Source organism: Heterodontus francisci, chromosome 15 (genome assembly GCF_036365525.1).
Source record: "Heterodontus francisci isolate sHetFra1 chromosome 15, sHetFra1.hap1, whole genome shotgun sequence".
NCBI lineage: Eukaryota > Metazoa > Chordata > Chondrichthyes > Heterodontiformes > Heterodontidae > Heterodontus > Heterodontus francisci.
Window position 1 is genome coordinate 80,847,308 of NC_090385.1, and position 21,015 is coordinate 80,868,322.

Genomic DNA, 21,015 nt, shown 5'->3' on the forward strand with positions numbered 1-21,015 from the left:
AGGCAATGGCAAACATTTAATGAGCGCATGGATGAACTGCAACAATTGTTTATCCCTGTCTGTCGCAAATGTAAAATGGGAAAGGTAGCCAAACCATGGCTTACAAGGGAAGTAAGAGATAGCATTAGATCCAAGGAAGAAGCATATAAATCTGCCAGAAAAAACAACAGACCTGAGGATTGGGAGCAGTTTAGAATTCAGCAAAGGAGGACCAAGGGATTGATTAAGAAAGGGAAAATAGAGTACGAGAGCAAGCTTGCGGGGAACATAAAAACTGACTGTAAAAGTTTCTATAAGTATGTGAAGAGAAAAAAATTGGTGAAGACAAATGTAGGTCCCTTACAGTCAGAAACAGGGCAATTTATTATGGGGAACAAAGAAATGGCTGACCAACTAAATGCATACTTTGGTTCTGTCTTCACAAAGGAGGACACAAATATCATACCAGAAATGTTGGGGAACACAGTGCTTAGTGACAGAAAGGAACTGAAGGAAATCAGCATTAGTAGAGAAACGGTGTTGGGGAAATTGATGGGATTGAAGGTCGATAAATCCCCAGGGCCTGATGGTATGCATCCCAGACTACTTAAGGAAATGGCCCTAGAAATAGTGGATGCATTGGTGGTCATCTTCCAAGATTCTATAGACTCTGGAACAGTTCCTACAGATTGGAGGGTAGCTAATGTAACCCCACTATTTAAAAAGTGAGGTAGAGAGAAAGCAGGGAATTGTTGACCAGTCAGCCTGACGTCAGTAGTGGGGAAAATTCTAGAGTCCATTATCAAAGATTTTATAGCAGAGCACTTAGGGAACAATGGTAGAATCGGGCAGAGTCAGCATGGACTTACCAAAGGGAAATCGTGCTTGACAAATCTACTAGAATTCTTCGAGGATGTAACTAGTGTAGTTGATGAGGGGAAGCCAGTAGATGTGGTTTATTTGGACTTCCAGAAGGCTTTCGACAAAGTCCCACGTAAGAGATTAGCATGTAAAATTAAAGCACATGGGACTGGGGGTAGTGTATTGTGATGGAAAGAAAATTGGTTGGCGGACAGGAAACTAAGAGTAGGGATAAATGGGTCTTTTTCTGAATGGCAGGCAGTGATTAGTGGGGTAACGCAGCGAATGTTGTCAGGGCCCATAGCCTTTGCAGTATCCAGTGCCTTCAGTCATTTCTTGATATCACGCAAAGTGAATCGAATTGGCTGAAGGCTGACATCTGTGATGCTGCGGACTTCAGGAGGAGACTGAGATGAATCATCCACTCGGCACTTCTGGCTGAAGATTGTTGAAAATGCTTCAGCCTTATCTTTTGCACTGATATTGAGGTGGCGATATTTGTGGAGCCACCTCCTCCTGTTAGTCGTTTAATTTTTCCACCAGCATCAACGACTGGATGTGGCAGGACTGCAGAGGTTAGATCTGATCTGTTGGTTGTAGGATCCCTTAGCTCTGTCTGTTGCCTGCTGTTTATGCTGTTTGGCACGCAAGTAGTCCTGGGTTGAAGCTTCACCAGGTTGACACCTCATTTCTTGGTATGCCTAGTGCTGCTCCTGGCATGCCCTCCTGCACTCTTCATTGAAGCAGGGTTGATTCCCTGGCTTGATGGTAATGGTAGAGTGGGGGATATGCCAGGCCATGAAGTTACAGATTGTGGTTGAGTACAATTCTGCTGCTGCTGCTGTTGACCCACAGCGCCTCATGGATTACCAGCTTTGCGTTGCTATATCTGTTCGAAATGTATCCCATATGGCACAGTGGTTGTGCCCCACAACACGATGGCGGGTATCCTCAGTGTGAAGACCACAGACTAGTCAAGCAGCAACCTGGCAATAGTCATACTCATGGAATCATACCTTACACACAATGGCCCAGAGGCCGCCATCAACATCCACGGAAATGTCCTGTCCCACTGGCAGGACAGGCCGAACAGAGGTGATGACACAGTGGTATACAGTCGGGAGGGAGTTGCCCTGGGAGTCCTCAACATCAACTCAGGACCCCTTGACAAATCTACTAGAATTCTTTGAGGATGTAACTAGTCGAGTTGATGAAGCGGAGCCAGTGGATGTGGTTTATTTGGACTTTCAGAAAGCTTTTGACAAAGTCCCACATCAGAGGTTAGCATGTAAAATTAAAGCGCATGGGATTGGGGGTAGTGTATTGCGATGGATAGAAAATTGGTTGGCAGACAGGAAACAAAGAGCAGGGATAAATGAGTCTTTTTCCGAATGGCAGGCAGTGACTAGTGGGGTACCGCAAGGATCTGTGCTAGGACCTCAGCTATTCACAATATATATTAATGATTTAGATGAGGGAACTAAATGTAATATCTCCAAATTTGCAGATGACACAAAACTGGGTGGGGGGGTGAGTTGTGAGGAGGATGCAGAGAGGCTTAAGGGTGATTTGGACAAGTTGAGCGAGTGGGCAAATGCATGGCAGATGCAGTGTAATGTGGATAAATGTCAAGTTATCCACTTTGGTAGCAAAAACAGGAAGGCAGATTATCTGAACGGTTATAAACTGAGAGAGGGGAATATACAGCGAGACCTGGGTGTTCTCGTACACCGTTTGCTGATGGTAAGCATGCAGGTGCAACAGGCGGTAAAAAAGGCAAATGGTATGTTGGCCTTCATAGCGAGAGGATTCGAGTACAGGAGCAGGGACGTCCTGCTGCAAATATACAGGGCTTTGGTGAGGCCATACCTGGAATATTGTGTGCAGTTTTGGTCTCCTTATCTGAAGAAGGATTTTCTTGCTATAGAGGGAGTGCAGCGAAGGTTTACCAGACTGATTCCTGGGAAGGCAGGACTGACGTATGAGGAGAGATTGAGTCGGTTAGGATTATATTTGCTGGAGTTCAGAAGAGTGAGGGGGATCTCATAGAAACCGATAAAAATCTAACAGGACTTGACAGGGTAGATACAGGAAGGATGTTCCCGATGATGGGGGAGTCCAGAACCAGGGGTCATAGTCTAAGGATACGGGGTAAACCTTTCAGGACTGAGATGAGGAGAAATTTCTTCACCCAGAGTGTGGTGAGCCTGTGGAATTCGCTACCACAGAAAGCAGTTGAAGCCAAAGCATTGTATATTTTCAAAAAGGAGTTAGATATAGCTATTGGGTCTGAAGGGATCAAAGAGTATGGGGCGAAAGTAGGAACAGGTTACTGAGTTGGATGATCAGCCATGATCATAATGAATGGCGGAGCAGGCTCGAAGGGCCGAATGGCCTACTCCTGCTCCTATTTTCTATGTTTCAGGACAGAAAGAGAGTCAAGTTCCAGCACTTCTTTTAAATTTTGCAATGATATCTTGGCTGTTGATCCACCAAGTGGTTACTTCTCATACTGTTTCTTATGTGGGATCCTGGATCGGCTGGAGCAATAGTTGCTCTTTTCAGGAACCTGAGTCTTTGAACTCTGCAACTGCAAAATTATGATAACCCTGCAGCCACCGAGAGAGAGTGCTTATGTTCTTTATTGCAGGTTTTTGAGGTGATGGAACTGGACCTAATTTATCTCGATGAACCTCTTCAGCAAGATTCATTCACAAAACACTACAGAGGAATTTCTGAGGAAAAAAAAAGCAGGGTTCATCTGCAGCAGTTTATCCAGAAATACGGCACAACTGATTTGATTATGCATCCTCTGATGAACTGTAAAATGAATAATGAAATACAAGGCACCCATAATTTTGCCACAAAGCACAAGAAATGAAATGCAGCAGACATCAGAATTTTCTTTATTTTCGGAATGATAAACAAGTACTGCAAAAACCTAAAAATCTACACTGCACTCCAAACTCATTTTAATCAAGTGATTACATTTTCACACTGTAGCAGGCACATAGCCAAAAATCCACTGCTTGAGACTGTAGATTACACATTCTTTCAAGAGGACTAAAATAACATTGGAGGGAAGGATGGGGTTTAATAGTATTGCTACTGACACAGAACAAGTTTTCTTTCAAAATCAAATATAACTTACTATCAGATTCCTCATCATTCTTTTATATAGCTTTATTTACTACACAGTACTTTTTTTTTTAGTATGTTCATTATATTGTTACGCCAATGTGTTTTGTTGAATGCTAATTTTCTTTAATCCACTGACTGGAGATCTGAATTTATATTGTTTTTTTAATAAGACATTTTGAAAAGACAAGCTGCCAGAAAAGACATCCTTTCAGCTCAAGATACTCACCTAGTTTGCTAAACTGTATCCTACAATGCAAAGAACTGTGAGAAGAGAGACGAAATGTCTGTTAATATCCCAACAAGAATCAAGACCCAGGAAGTTTAAAGGAACTACCTGTTCTTGCAGCAAGAAGAAATACTGCGACCTATGTTTTGAATCACTGAGTGACTGTCATGTGACAAGCACCTCTCCATCTGTGGTTTTAAGCTGGTGTTTTCTCTGCAGCAGAGGAGAAGCAACTGGACTCAGACATGAGCAGAGCTAGATTGGGCTCCCTCTCTCTCTCTCCATTCCAGCTTGAAAGCTTTCAAATCCTGCTTGTTGACGGACAACCTTTGAATGCTCTGGCTACAATCGGAAGGAAGAAATCATTCGCATTGCTATCTCTGAGAGACTCACCGAACCAGTCATCTACCTTTTCAAACTAAAAGCCTCAGGACCACTGAATTCAGGTAGAAGCCAGCTGAATCACCAAACTCCACAGTCTGTATATCTTTTTTTTGCGGACTCTAACTCAACCAATCTATCTGTCCCCACTCTAACCTATTTGTATGTGTGTAAACCTCTAGCTTGTACGAGAGTGAAAGTTGGCGCGTTGTTTAATATTTTATTAGTTTGGATTAGGTAGAATAAAGTTAACATCTTTCTTTGTTAACTCAAGAAAACCTGTCCGATTGGTTCTTGTTATGATCATAGCAATTAAGTAATCAAACACCTATTGCATTGGCGAGTATATCCACTTAAAGAATTAAACCTGTTGTGATCTAACAAGGAGGGGAAAAAGAGGGAAGCCCTTCAACCCCTCCTCACTTGAGCGTAACAATATACTTACCTTGAATACACTGAATGTGACCATCTTCTGTTCTGATTGTGAATGTCTCCCCAGGATTAACCTGCACCAATATAACCTGAAAATGTAGAGTTAAAACAAGACAGTGTATTACAATATTTTTTTTAATAGATGTGTATTCCTATCTTTGCACTATATATGCTTCTCTATTGAAATCTTTATATTACACACATTTAACATCAATGCTAACGTACAAAATAACTTCATGCATCTATTACAAAAATGCAGATCCATTCAAGTTACATTTTCCTTTTTACTGCAATTGTTCTGGATGCAATACATTAATATCCATCACATTCATAGGATACAGAGTGCATGGTATACTTTAAGAGAATGACAACACAGTAATATAGAGGCCTGGAATAATGATTTGTTATGAGTTCAAATCACATTATGGCAGCTGGCCAATTTAAATTCAGAGAAAGAAATCTAGAATAAAAAGCTAGCATCAGTAATAGTGGCCATGAAAGTACCAAATTGCTGTAAAAAACATCTGGTTCACTCATGTCTTTCAGGGAAGGAAATCTGCTGTCCTTGCAGAGTCTGGCCTATATATGATCACAGACCCACAGCAATGTGGTTGACTCTGGCCTCACCACCACCTTCTCAAGGGCAATGTCAGCAATGCCCACATCTTGTGAATGAATTTTAAAAAAAAGACACTGTGGTAGTATGTGGGCTGAGAGATGGCTCAGGACACTGATTCCATGAAGTATAATGTCATATTTTTCTGCTGTCATCCTGCTGGGTGGAATATAGTGTGCTGCAGATGGTCTGGAAGGGAAGGGTCAATCTCAGGGTTGTGGAGTAGTTGGGGTATGGTGGGGGAATTCACTTCACCAAAGAAATGCCCAAGGAAGTGTCATGCAGGATCCAACTTCATTACATGTTTAGTGTCTTGCAGGGGATTTCAGAAAAATCAAACTCATTTTTCAAAGACCAGTTTGACATCCAGACATTTTTTGATCAAGTGCAAGACACATACGGCAGAAGTAAATAAATTTAACTCATTCTAGGATAACAAGTATTCCAAAGACAAAGAGGACTGGAGAAAAATGGAGAAAATATGAAAGAGAAACTGAAACATTGCAAAGCGAGAGAAAACATATACAGAAACAGAAGGGAAGGAAAATTCTGAGAGCAGCAGAGAAAAAAAGTGACTCTTTGTGAGTGATTGTGTTGGGCAGCGGGGCCTGGGGGGTGGTGTGGGGTTATTCCCCATTTATCCTTCCCATCTCACTGTGTCATGTGTCTTCTGCAATCAAAACCAAGACCAAAAATGCCATCATCTCAAGCTCATTTCAAACTTAAATTTTGGCAGCTTTTACCTTCCAACCACAAAGATAAGGTATAAAGATAACAATAGGTAGATGAGATAAGATAAACTACTTACAAATAGATAATACAGGTTATTTTAAAATTGACAACAAAAGTCCAAGCTCCCTCCTCCTTATCCATCCTAAATGTTAGGTTAACAATTTCAGAAGACTAATTCTTGTCTTAACAATTTAAAAACGTTGATTTTGGCAAACATAACATAATTGTGCTTCCCCATAAAAACAACCACAATAATCACTGAAGCAATAAAAGTTAGATGAAGCATTTTGCATTTGTTGCCAGAAGTTACTCCTTGTTCTGACCAGATGTTCTTTTTGTTTAAAAAAAAACTTCACAAAATGCCATGCAATTCATGGTGACTTGCTGCAACATTTTATGAGTGACGTTCTTTATTTAACATTGTCCCAAACAAACAGGATAAACATCCTTCTAATGCACAATGGATTCCAATTCAGTACGTGTTAAATAAATGATTACTTAAAGCAATAGATTATGAATTTATGATGCAATATTGTATTATTGAGCAAATTTAGTTTAAAAAATGATCGATTAAATATACTGTGAATGTATTGAAATAACTATTGGATCATGCCTAATCATATCTGGAGGATCTGATGCTCTACATTTTCAAATGTTAATGCTTAGTGATTCCAAACTAAATCCTTCAACTATTTAATTTCAAATTCAGAATACTATCATTGCAGCCAATCCTTTGCAAACAGATGACAGCATCTCAACTGTGCAGGCTCTATCACTGAACAAACATCCTTTCAAACACTCCCATTGTCAAACAAATCCTTGGATATCCACATTATTTAGAAACAAGCAGCTTTCTGGTGAATATATATTTTTCAAGATAAAATCAGGAAATTCAGTTTCAGGAAACAAGCAAAGGCAATCATATCCTGTAGTGCTCAAATTTTAATGTCATTTATTCCAAAATACCCATATCGTGAAGCTTTAGTGCTTGAAGAACTGAAGGCACAATTTGTCAAAAACTACTGCCCCTATTTCAAAATACATTACATACAGTAGGTATTATGCAATAAACTGGTAAGACAAATAATGAGATTGAAATGGTAGTAAATACATCCAGTATTAGGTCAATATTGAAGGCTAACAACTGCTTTTACAGTTTCAAGTCCTGCAGCAAAAGTCTGCTACAAGGTTCCTACGTCAGTGTAGCAGATGGCCAAGTCATACACCTATTTCTCCTGAAACATTTCATGCTGTGCACAGAATGAAAAATACCATTTATATTCAAACAGCCAATAATAGCTTCACCATTCTTCCACAACAAACGTTTCTTGAAGGATGCCAAGTATGTCCTTTTAAGATGATTAAAAGAAAAACATTCATGGATGCTTGAGGGAGCAGCAAACAATGATACTGTTGTTAACTCCTTCTCCACAGATCACCTCCTATCAAAATTAATCCAGCTGAATTCCATTTTCAACCGTTGTCACCATGACAACTAGGTCAATACAGAAACCCAGCAGAATCACAATCAGTCACAAAATTGAAGAATTGAGACATAGTGCAGGCAGTAGCTACACGTATGTACTAGACTTTATTACTCTGTACCTCAATGAACACATTTATGATGCAAGAGAATTCAATTTCAAAATGCAGCTGATACATCTCGTTCTCTTCATGACAACAAAAGGAGGTTAGCAGAACACACAATCTCAGCCAGCCATAAGCAGGTCATACTGGCCTCAGCACTATAGGGTACCTCTTTTCTCCTGCAACCCTACTGTCATGAACATGCTTCCATTTTTAATATTTTTTGAGTACTTGCGTGTAAAAGACTGTGGAAAATATTTGGGGAGATGCTGGACTTGTTTTTTTTAACAGGTCACTGGAAGGACACTTGGGACTTTGTTTAAAAACAAATACTTACTGGAAGTCACGTGTTTTAAGCTAAGTAAACAGCAAGAGCTTTGCTGGCTATTGGAGTGGTTTACAAAGAGGTGCCATGTCTAGATTTATGGTGGTCAGGAGTTGGTTTCGTTTTTGAACTGTTTAAATGGGAAGTTGGGGCGTAAGCCAACTGAGAGAGAGGCTACTAGCTCACTCTGTTCCACCTCTTTGAAAAACCGAAAATCCAGTATGAGAACTGGAGAAACTGATGCAGTATTTTTTCCTGAGAAGCTTCTGTAAGACTTTCTCTTGACATCTCCTGAATGAACTGCTTCTGAAAAGATCCCAGTGATCACCGCATGTGTCTAGGGACACCTGTCTATTTGTACCTGGACGCCAGACCAAAGGACCATCTGGAAAATTCCATATCTTAACCTTTTTTTTTTCCCAAGAGTTAACAAGTATTTGGCCAAAGTACTTTTTTTTTTGTAAAGTTGATCTCTGCAGAGAAAGTTTCTTTTATTTTTTTCTTTAACTGGGGTGGCTGGGTGTGTGAATGTGTTGGGTTATTTAGAAGGGAATATACTTATACTTTCATATTTCAACCTGTGTGTTAATAAGCTTTGTATCTTTATTGAATGAGTCTTGTTTTATCATAAATTAATAGCTTTGTTGCTTATTAAAGAAACCTGGTTGGCAGATTTTTATTTTGAAACTTAAATAGATAAAGTATATAATTGACTATCAGTAACTGGGTAAAACATGTGTTGTGACCCACGGAGAAGTGGACCTAGAAAAGGACAGTGCACTTCCTCAACCCTCGGTCGTAACACGACAATGAAGTCTCTTACCAGCCAGAATCAGAATGTGAACATTCATTCAACACTGATATCCTGAAATTGATTAATATCTTAGTCACAACATTTGTTGGATTAATCACATATAGGGGAAGGGTTAAAACGGGAATGGAAATTGTCTACTCATCCAGTCTTCACTCTGGTGTTTTTGATTAAATGGCTTATCAAAGTAAGTCTTTGAGCAGTATATTAGAATTAACAATTCAGTAGACCAGCACAGGTAGAAAGCACCCAAATTAAAACAGTCTCTGGATCCAAACTTCAGCTTATCTTACTGATAGGCAACAGTTTCAAGTATCATTTAAGCAATTACATATTCATAAAGAAAAGCAGGAAATGCACATTTTCTGATCCTGCAAAGTTATCAAAAATATTAGGATTAAACAGACTATCTGCGCCAAGGATTGATACTAATTTGCAATGTTCACTGAATTCAACAAGGCTACAAGGTTGGTAGACAGGTCTTCAGAATGAAAGTCATGAGAAGCAGCAGACATAAAATAATCCAGTCCAAATAAGACAAATCCTATATCTGTTGATCATCAATTGTATGTACGAATAAAGGATCCATTAGGTGATGGGTACTATTTCATATGACAAGAGATGTAAGGTTCCAAGAGTTCTTCCCTCTTCACCCTCACTTACCTGTATACTGCACAATTCCATGCACTACTTTTAAGGCAAGTCCAGGTAAACTAGTGCCTCAGTAGTGGAAGATATTAACTGCTTCATTTTCTTAGAAGAGGGCTAGTACAAAATGATACTGTAGTCATCTTTAACTTGTTAACATTATACAGTATAAAATTAGGAATTTTATCATTCTCCAGTGTTCCTACAGTGTGCGGGCCAAACGCCACTAAAACAGGTCTGAAGGAGATCATTACAGAATCTAGATCAACATATTTATAGTTTGACTCTACAGCCCCACCCCATTGTAACGCACAGAGGCACTAGCTTAAACAGATCTTTATCTAGAGACACAGATCTGGACCTCTTGAGCAACTCATTTTTTTTTAGTCCTGCTGGACCTGAATCTACCAGTTCTCCTGAAGTTTTCCTGTGGCAACTCCTGGAGTGGATACAAATCATCCATCTTGAGCCGTTTTTCCTGTGCTGAATCATGAATAGATGGAGCAGAAAGACAAGCAACAGAGTCAGAGTGTTTGCGAGTCACTAGTATTTAGAGCCTCCACTCTTCAAGGTGGAAGAAAATTTTTCTCAAACATCTTTTTCTTAAATTTCAGAACTTGAATTTTACTAAATTTTGTGTACAAGGATCCACTGAAGACTCAATGGGAAAATAAATCTCAATGTAGCACTCATCATAAAAAGAGATGCTCAAAGTCTGCACCAAGTTAGCCAATCTCAGCCTGCACTGCAGTGCAGGCATTCTAACTGCCATGCTTATCCAGAATCTTGGAGAGTAAAGTCATTTGCCAGGGCTCTCTGGTTGCAGTTCACTGATTCCTGCTGAAAATGCATGCAAGATTTAGTTCTGATGACTTCTAATCACTATTCAGACTTACATAGGAAGAGTGGCCAAAATGGGCAAGGAGATGAAGAATTATTTTATCTGATTGCTATCTTCAGGAAAGTACAGGCAAGGGGAAGCTAACTCATTAAAAAAAAACCTCCACCCCATCACTGACCTTCCCTTTTGTTGTTCTTCCCATACTCTCCCCATTACTTGCTCAAAATCTATTACATTTCTAACTTTTCCCAGTTCTGACGAAAGATCACAAACCTGAAACACCAACTCTTTTTGTCATCACCGATGCTGCCAGACATGCTGAGTATTGCCAGCATTTTCTGTTTTTATTTCATAAGAGAGAAAATGGTTTACAAATTAACTGGAAGTTAAACAAAAATAAAAATAAAATTCAGCCTGCCACAAGCCAGGGTCATAACTTCTCCAATAGAGACACTTTTACAAAATGTGCGAATCTAATCAAAAAATTGACGTCATCAGTGCCAAAGACTTTTAAAGGGATAACATCGACATGACCTAATCAGATGTTAACTGAGCTTACACATGTTGTATGGAAAGAATGTCACAATAACAAAATGCTCATTAATTCACTGTGTTGAAACTTTGTAAAAGTGGCGGCAAAGTGGCGCAGTGGTTAGCATCGCAGCCTCACAACTCCAGGGACCAGGGTTCGATTCTGGGTACTGCCTGTGCGGAGTTTGCAAGTTCTCCCTGTGACTGCGTGGGTTTTTGCCGGGTGCTCCGGTTTCCTCCCACAGCCAAAGACTTGCAGGTGATAGGTAAATTGGCCGTTGTAAATTGCCCCTAGTGTAGGTAGGTGGTAGGGAATATGGGATTACTGTAGGGGTGGTAGTATAAATGGGTGGTTCTTGGTCGGCACAGACTCGGTGGGCCAAAGGGCCTGTTTCAGTGCTGTATCTCTAATAAAAAGAAAATTAAAATAAATCAATTGTCACAGCTCCCATTACCATTAGTGCTATAAAAAGTGGTCATAAAAGGTAATTTCCTGTTTGAATAGACTGATAAACTGGCTAAATGAATATCCAGTTCATTTTACTTTATTAACATCTATTTTTTTTTTACCAGTTAAGATTAAGCAGCAAGGATAACTTAGGTGAGTTTTTTTTGAGGCCTCATTACTACTAATTTGCAGACAGCACTGAATTGAGACCTGGCAGACAGGAGTTGCATGCAAAGTAGTACACAAGTTACATTTAAGTACAGGTCAGACCCTGCTGTATTAAAAATAGTATTCATGTTATCTAAAACTGGTATTTACAGCTGGTCACCTACTTTTCAATATTTTCAGGGTCAGTGCTGATCTTACTTTGTTTAGATTACAACATCTGTATGCTGCTTATACTATACTAAAATCATTTTCAAAAAACTAGCATAAAATAAAGCTATATATAAACTGTTAAGCAGCTTCTAGCCACCAGAATTTTTTTTTTTACAATACTTGGCATCAGGTGGCAGTGTAAAAGTTAAAATTACACATAATTAAGATCACCATCAATTTACTATATCAGTACCAGATGGCACTGTTAACTGCCACTCACTCTTCAATTGGAGATAAGATCTTTAAACAAGAAACATTTAGCTATAACACTAATCATCACTGGATATGAACACTGAAAGCTTTGACCACAGATCCTTCCCTAATTGAATAAAATTTAATTCTTCATGGCCTGAATATCCATGACTTTTCCCAAGACTGTCTACACACAAATATTACTCAAGTTAAAATTCCACAACATAATGTCATTAACCATCTGATAAACGTATTTATATCTTTTTTCAACCTAGGTCAAGGAACAAAGCTCTGCTTTATGGATGTGGTTAAAATCAGTGACCATTCAATTCTCAAAACTGGCCTCAAATTCACAAACTACATGGCAATCTCCATCCTTTACACTTCAAACCCTGACTGTTCATCTTAACAACCTCTAGCCTCCCTCCCAAAAAATCCATTAACTGTCATTTCTGGCACTTCTCAAGTGGAAACCCCAGGCATGGCATACTTGCAAAGCATTTTCTTCATCCATCTCACACTCTAATTAATAAAAGAACATAAATTCTACATTTATCTATAACATTATTTTCAGACCAAGTATTGATGAAAATAACATTCTCACAGCCTACAATTATCACAAGTAATATACAGAAAGATCAAATGGCAATGTAGGGGCTGTGCTACCCTAAAATGTGGAGTTTCAAAACCATGCGATGCTTCAAAGTTCCATAAAAGTTCTTCCATTAAGCCTTGGACCAAATGGACTTGAATGCCAATATTTAGTTTAACACTTTCAAACTTCTTGCATAATCTCTTCCACTTCTATCTCCAAGTGGTTTTACACCTCACAGACCATCTCCCTTGGCCTCCTGTTTCTTCCTTCCATCTTTTTCCCAATTCTAGCACACAGTTTGGGGTGCTTTTGCAACCACAACTATCCTTTGACATCAGAAAACAAAACTTTTTCAAAGTTTGTTCCCTTTGAATGAAAAACTGTACAGTAACATCTTTAACAAAAGCTATTACGTCAGTGAAATAAACAAATTACTCATTCGTAATTTTACATCTTCATTCTGGTCTGATTCAGTAATATCTAATATCTCTGGCCCACATTGTTCAGGCATCCCTCTGTTCTATTGGGCAGTTCATTTGGGAAAGCCACTTATTTAGATCATCAAAGTCCTCTGCTGTGACTGTGCATGAGAGTTTGGGAACATCAGTCTGCCTTTCACCTACATATTCTAGCTTTAGTACACTCTTGAAATACATTTACAATTCTTTACCTCTTTGTTCCCATTTTATTGGTATATAATCTCTCTCATTTTTTGCTCAATTTTTTTTTCAAAAGCAGTTTTTATTTCTTCTTATCTATCTCTGATGTTCTATTAATTAGTCTGCCACCTCCACATAGCCCACAATCTCAGCAGAAACTGTGGCGTGCAGATTTGACAGCTGTTCCCAACCACACATTCTAGATCTTTTTTTGGATATTTTGAAACCTACTGCCCCAGTTTTGTTCCAATAACATTGTTTTAGAACTAAAATACTGTTTGCCTTAGTTTTTGTTTATTTCTGGTATGAAGAGATTGATTTCAATTCTAATGAATCTCATTCGCACATCCTCTATCTCGTCTATGTCAAGCCAGAAGTTCAACTGCAAGAATTTTAAATGAAATTTCTAGTCAATGAATAGTTTAGCTTAAGGATATACATTTCCATTATTTTATTCAATTAACATATTCCATTATAATTCACTTACATAGTTTGAAGATTTTTATAACCATCCACAAATACCATCAACTATGCAAACTCATTGCAAAGTCGCTTAAGAATATAAATAGCAGAGTAGACTGCATGGCCCCTCGAACCTGGCTGCCATTCAATATCATAGCTGATCTTCTGCCTCAACTCTACTTGCCCGCTTGCTCCCCATATCCCTTGATTCTAAGAGATCAACAATCTGTCTAGCTCAGCTGTATCCACAATCCTCTGAGTGAAGAAATTTCTCATCTCAGTCCTAAATGATCGATCCCTTATCCTGAGACTGTGACCGTGTTCCAGAATCCCCAGCCAGGGGAAACAACCTCTTAATGTCTACCTTGTCAAGCCCCTTCAGAATCTTGTATGTTGCAATGAGATCACCGATCAGTCTTCAAAACTCCAGAAAGTATAGGCCCAACTTACTCAGCCTCTCATCCCAGGAACCAATCTAGTGAATCTTGACTGTATCAAAAGTACATCCTTCCTTAGATATGGAGACCAAAATTGTGCATAGTACTTCAGGTATGGTCTCACCAAACTCCTAAACAATTGCAGCAAGACTTCCTTATTCTTGTACTCCAATCCTCTTGCAATGAAGGCCAACATACCATTTGCCTTTCTAATTGCTTGCTGTACCTTGATGCTAACTTTGTGTTCCTCGTACAAGTACACCCAAGTATCTCTGATCAACATTTAGAGGTTTCATGTCTTCTAAAAAATACTCTGCTTTTTTATTCTGACTACCAAAGTGAATAACTCACTTCCTCACATTATCCTCCATCCACCACCCGTCATCCATTCACTTAACCTGTCTATATCTCTTTACTGCCTGCGTCCTCCTCACAGCTTACATTCCCACCTAGCTTTGTAATGTCAGCAAACTTGGATGCATTATGGGCGGCACAGTGGTTAGCACCGCAGCCTCACAGCTCCAGTGACCCGGGTTCAGTTCTGGGTACTGCCTGTACGGAGTTTGCAAGTTCTCCCTGTGTCTGCGTGGGTTTCCGCCGGGTGCTCCGGTTTCCTCCCACCTCCAAAGGCTTGCAGGTTGATAGGTAAATTGGCCATTGTAAATTGCCCCTAGTGTAGGTAGGTGGTAGGAGAATGGTGGGGATGTGGTAGAGAATATGGGGTTAATGTAGGATTAGTATAAATGGGTGGTTGTTGGTCATCAGAGACTCAGTGGGCCGAAGGGCCTGAATCAGTGCTGTATCTCTAAAAAAAAAAAAATTACTCTGTCTCTTCGTCCAAGTCATTAATATGGACTGTAAATAGCTGTGGCCTCAGCACCGATCCTTATAGAACTCCACTAGTTACAGCCTGCCAACTTGAAAGTGCCCCTTTTATACTACTCTCTGCTTCTCGTTCGTTAACCAGTCTTCCATCCATGCTAATATATTACCCCCAACTCCATAAGCCCTTATCTTGCAAATTAATCTTTTGTGTGCCACCTTACCAAATGCCTTTGGAAATCCAAGTATGCTACAACTACTGGTTCCCTTTATTTACCCTACTAGTTACATCCTCAAAATATTAAAATTTGTCAGACAGGATTCCCCTTTCATAAAACCATGTTGCCTCTGTCTGATTATACTATGATTTTTATAAGTGCATTAAAGACACCCATAATAATAGATTGAAAAATCATAACCAGTGCATCCACTATCTCTACAGCTACCTCTTTTGGAACCCTAGGATGTAGGCTATTAGGTCCCTTAAGTTTCTCCAATACTTTTTCTCTGCTGATATTAATTACCTTAAGTTCACTCTTATTAGCCCCTTGGATACCCTCTATTTCTGGTATGTAATTTATGTCTTCTACTGTGAGGATAGACAAAAAATATTTGTTCAATGTCTCTGCCATTTCCTCATTCCCCATGACAATCTCTCCAGTCTCTGCCGCTAAGAGACCAACATTTACTTTAGTTACTCACTTCCTTTTTATATTCAGATTGTAAAAGCTCTTTCAATCTGTTTTTATATTCCTGGCTAGTTTACTCAATGTGACTTAAACGTGATTCAGAATCCTGTTCCTATTACCAAGCCAGGATGTCTTCTATTTCAGCTATGATTCTGGTGCATTCGATATTTTTTTTTTACTTGTGCCCATGTGAAGGCCCACTTCCAAAGGCAAGCCTATACTTGATGAGCCAAAATATGACCTCATCCACAAAGTTATATGAGATAATGATCTACAGAGTAAACAATGAATCTTTTTACCCAGTGAGGCACACAGGAAATAATATGATCCATGTATGATTTTGGTCTCTCCAACTGATGGAAAATTAGCATTGACACACTGTCGCAGGCTACAAACAATGGATCAACAGGATTTTAAATTAAGATGGAAGAAAAAACAGCATAAGGCAGACAAATTACAGTTCTTCACCGAACTTATCAAATATGCTTCAAAATAATAAATCTCAAAATCCTTGCGGCTTGCTTTAAAACAGCATACATTGGTGGCCATATTACAAATAAGACAACTCAGAGTCCTCTATTTGTCTCCAACTGCTAGGCAGTACACTGAGAAGGGACACTAAAAAAAAACAGGCTACCAGCTAGCAGCATATTCATCCCCACCCTTTGACATAGGGAGATCAAAAATTCCAAAACTGCCAATTAAAGCATTGTTCAAAGGCATTAGCATAACCTCCTAGAACCTGTGTTAGGTGCTGTTTCAGAACAAAGTCAATTTGTGAGCCACTTGCTTGCAGGAGACCTAATGGGACAGCCAAAAACAGATAAATAGCTGTTGATCTAGTGATCAAAATTATTTCCATCACCTTGATAAACTTTGTCTAGGTGTACCCCTGAATAATTGTTAAATATAGGGGTGACTCATCCATCTTTGTCATGGCAAGACAGATAATGTGCACACATTGAAAGACTACTTATAGCAGGCAGCAACCATATTTTGAAGTGCCAAACTTCCAGAATTCCACATAAAACCAGGAATAAAAATCATCCTGTAAAGATAAAACACTGAGCTGCCAGTCAGCTACTTAAGGAAAGCTAAATAACTTTCCTAAGATTTCTTATACCAACACTGGAACAAGCAATATTGTCTACAACAAAGCTAACGAAAGCAACACCAGTAGTAAAACTGCCACGGAAACCATAAGGATAAAAGCAGCCATTAGTCTGGAGAGAAGTGTGACAGCCACTGTCACAGATGCAAGGAGCTTCCAAGAAAAACCTGATCATCTGTGCTGTCCTCCACATTTGCAGAATGATAATTGACAGATGAAGCATTTCTTCCTCAGGTTCTGGTGTACACTTAATTTAGGTTGTCCAATATAATTTTGAGATGGTTCCCAAAGAAACCAATGCTGCCTTAAAACTCTGATTAAAAACCCATCACTGCTTAAAATTCTTCAAAGTTACTGAGAAATTCACTGGTCAAGTTTGTTCTGTTCACTTGATGCAAGGTGCACTTTCTCATGGGGACACAACTCACTTACCCAAGTCCTGAGAGTTGAGGCACAGGTTGGCAGATAAAAGGTTTAAAACAAATCAAGCACGCATTGGAATTTAATTAGCTAAAACTGCACTGCTTACCAGGTGTTGGTGTACCTACATCCCAAGGACTGCAGCGATTCAAGAAGGCAGCTCACCACTACTTTCTCAAGGGCAATTAGAGATGGGCAATAAATGCTGGCCTAGCCAGCGATGCCCACATCCCATGAATAAATAAAAAAAACACTCGTTACAACAGTATCCAAACCAAGGAATTCTACTGATAATTATAAAGTTATTTGCATCCTTCAATTGAATTATAGCTTTTAATTCTCTTCAAGGTATCTGTTATTCTCCACAAAATTTAGTACAGAAACACCACTATAACACTCATCACTGGATTTAATGGACTACAACTTACTGCAAATCTAGAACGTGCAGAAAGGTCAGAAACCAGTCATCAACTCTTAAAAACGTTTACATACGCAAACGGATAACTTCTCATTTTTATTAAATGAATTATATCTTTCCCCTATTTGCTCTAGATTTTTTGGCTTCTGTATCTTAGATCACTCATATAGCTAAACCATAATTCACTATCATTGTGAATGTCTTCACTAGCCTTCACATCTAGGTAAGTGTTCGGAAAATTTTTGCTTTATTCTTTCATGGGATGTGAACGTCACTGGCAAGGCCAGCATTTTTTGTCCATCTCTAGTTACCGTCGAGGTGGTGGTGAGCCGCCTTCTTGAACAGCTGCAGTCCATGTGGTGTAGGTACACCTACAGTGCTGTTGGGAAGGGAGTTCCAGGTTTCTGACCCAGCAACAATGGAGGAATGGCAATATAATTCCAAGTCAGGGTGGTATGTGGCTTGGAGGGGAACTTGCAGGTGGTGGTGTTCCCATGTATCTGCTGCCCTTGTCCTTCTCGATGGTAGAGGTCATGGGTTTGAAAGGTGCTGGCGAAGGAGGCTTGGACTGTTGCTGCAGTGCATCATGTATATGGTACACACTGCTGTCACTGTGTGTTGGTGCTGGAGGGAGTGAATGTTGAAGGTGGTAATTGGGGTGCAGATCAAGCAAACCGTTTGGATGGTGTTGAGCTTCTTGACTGTTGTTGGAGCTGCACTCATCCAGGCAAGTGAAGAACATTCCATCTCACTTCTGACTTGTGCCTTGTAGGTAGTGGACATGCTTTGGGGAGTCAGGTGGAGTTCTTTTTTATATTCGTTCATGGGATGTGAGCGTCGCTGGCTAGGCCAGCATTTTTTGCCCATCCCTAATTGCCCTAGAACTGAGTGGCCATTTCAAAGGACATTTTAAGATTCAACCACATTGCTGTGGATCTGGAGTCACATGTAGGCCAGACCGGGTAAGGACAGCAGATTTCGTTCCCTAAAGGACATTAGTAAACCAGATGGGTTTTTACAACAATCGACAATGGTTTCATAGTCACAAAAGACTAGCTTTTTTTTAAATTCGAGATTTATTAACTGAATTCAAATTTCACCATCTGCTGTGGTGGGATTCGAACCCATGTCCTCAGAGCATTAGCCTGGGCCTCCAGGCTAACAGTCCAGTAACATTACTACTGCTCCACCATCTCCCCTATTACTCAATTGCAGTAATTCACTGCAGAATTCCCAGCCTCTGACCTGCTCTTGTCGCCACAGTATTAATACGGCTGGGCCAGTTAAGTTTCTGGTCCATGGTAACCCCCCCCTTGAGGAGGCACATTGACATGTAAAACAGCCCATCCCATGCTAATGATTATCAACAAAAATTGGGCTAGCAAAGGCTTTTGCAGACAGACTGTCTTCAAAGCCAAGGCCAAGGTGTGAAATAACACCTATTTATCAAAATAGACCACATTCAGATGCCATTATGTATCAATGGTCCCACATCCTGGGACACTGAATGAGCACTCCAGGGGAGAGTGTCTTGAATCACCTGACAAACAAAAAACCTGATAAATGTTTACTTTACAATAACTAACCTCTCTGAGGGAGAGAGAAAGAGGCAGAAAGCCATTTCAGCCAGACAAGCTGTGATATTGATCCAGCTAAGCAAGGAACCCTGCCAGCACCATCTTTAAACTACTGAGACAGAGAGATTGCAAGGTGACCTTGAAAACTCCCTATCTGGGAAACTGAACCAGAAACTTCCACCAGCAACTTGAGATTGAGTTTTAACTAAAGGATTCTGCAATGCTTCAAGTCCAAGACAATACAGGTCAACAAGCAGGCCTGCAACGCTGTTGAAAACTCCTTCTGGAAAACCAAGATGGTTTTAAAGTGAACAATCGGACTTTAAGTGCACGCTACCCTCTACTCTCTATCTTTTCTTGTGTGTGTGCATGTGTGTAAATGCATGAGTGGGTGAGGTTGCGAAAATTTTTGGTTATTGTTCTAATAAATATTTATCTTTTTTTTTTAAACTTATGAAAAAACTGCCATTTATCTGTTTATTTGACCCTTAAACACTTGAGGATTAAAACACCATTTTTAAAAACACGATTTGCGGTCAGTTGAGGTGAAAAGTGGAAGCCACTGTTACACAAATCCAAGCTAAATGGTCAAGAATGAAGCTAGGCACAGATCCTTTTCTTGGCAGTCAGTTCATTCACAGAACACAGCATTATATATCTCTGCCTCCAGCTTACCCCCGTGACCCAGCAGGCTCTCTTTTTATCCATTCTAAGTCTTATTTAAACAATGCCCTTCACCTGAATATCTAACAATATAAGTAACCTACCATTAACAGCCACCCACATCATATCCCACCTGTCTGCAACACTTGCCACTTATCAGCCCAAGCATGAATGCTGTCCAGATCTTGCTGAAAATGGACACGGACTGCTTCGTATCTGAGGAGTCGCGAACGGTACTGAGCACTATGCAATCTTCAGCAAACATCCCCACTTCTGACCTTACATTGTAAGGAAGGTCATTGATAAAGCAGTTGAAAATTGTAGGGCCTGGTACCCTGAGGAACTCCTGGGGCTTAGAAATTTAGCCTCCAACAACTGCAACCGTCTTCCTTTGTGCTAGGTATGATTCCAACCAGTGAAGAGCTTTCCCCTGATTCCCACTGACTTCTATTTTTCTAAGGCTCCTTGGTGTCAGTCAGTCAAATGTGCCTCGATGTCAAGGGCAGTAACTCTCACCTCACCTCTGGAATTCAGCTTTGTTGTCCATGATTGGACCAAAGCTGTAATAAGGCTTGGAGCCAAGTAGCCCCCTGGTGAGCAGGTTATTGCTGTGTAAGTGCCATTTGATTGCGCTGTCGACGACACCTTCCATAACTTTGCTGATGATCAAGGGTAGACATATGGAGTGGTAATTGGCTGGATTGGATTTGTCCTCTGTTTTGTGGACAGGACATATATCTGGGCAATTTTCCACATTGTCGGGTAGATGCCAATGTTGTAGCTAGGCTGAATCAGTTTGGCCAAGGGCGCAGCTAGTTCTAGAGAACAAGCCTTCAGTACGACTGGCGGGATGTTGTCAGGGCCCATAGCCTTTGCCGTATCCAGTGCCTTCAGCCATTTCTTGATATCTCGTGAAGTGAATCGAATTGGCTGAAGACTGGCATCAATGATGTTGCGTACAGTTCTGGTCATCACATTACAGAAAAGACAAAACTGCTCTGGAGAGAGTACAGAGGAGATTTACAAGAATGTT

At 40.0% G+C, this 21,015-nt stretch overlaps 1 protein-coding gene across 7 annotated transcripts in view; it reads right to left on the reverse strand.

Annotated features, from left to right (window-relative positions):
- Positions 1-21,015, reverse strand: part of LOC137377743 (fibronectin type-III domain-containing protein 3A-like) — a 225,332-nt gene that overhangs the window by 93,301 nt on the left and 111,016 nt on the right. For all 7 annotated transcript variants that reach the window (XM_068047739.1, XM_068047734.1, XM_068047735.1 and 4 more), the window contains exon 3: positions 5,034-5,109. In XM_068047739.1, the coding sequence (XP_067903840.1) occupies positions 5,034-5,109 (76 nt within the window). The remainder of the gene's footprint in view (positions 1-5,033; positions 5,110-21,015) is intronic.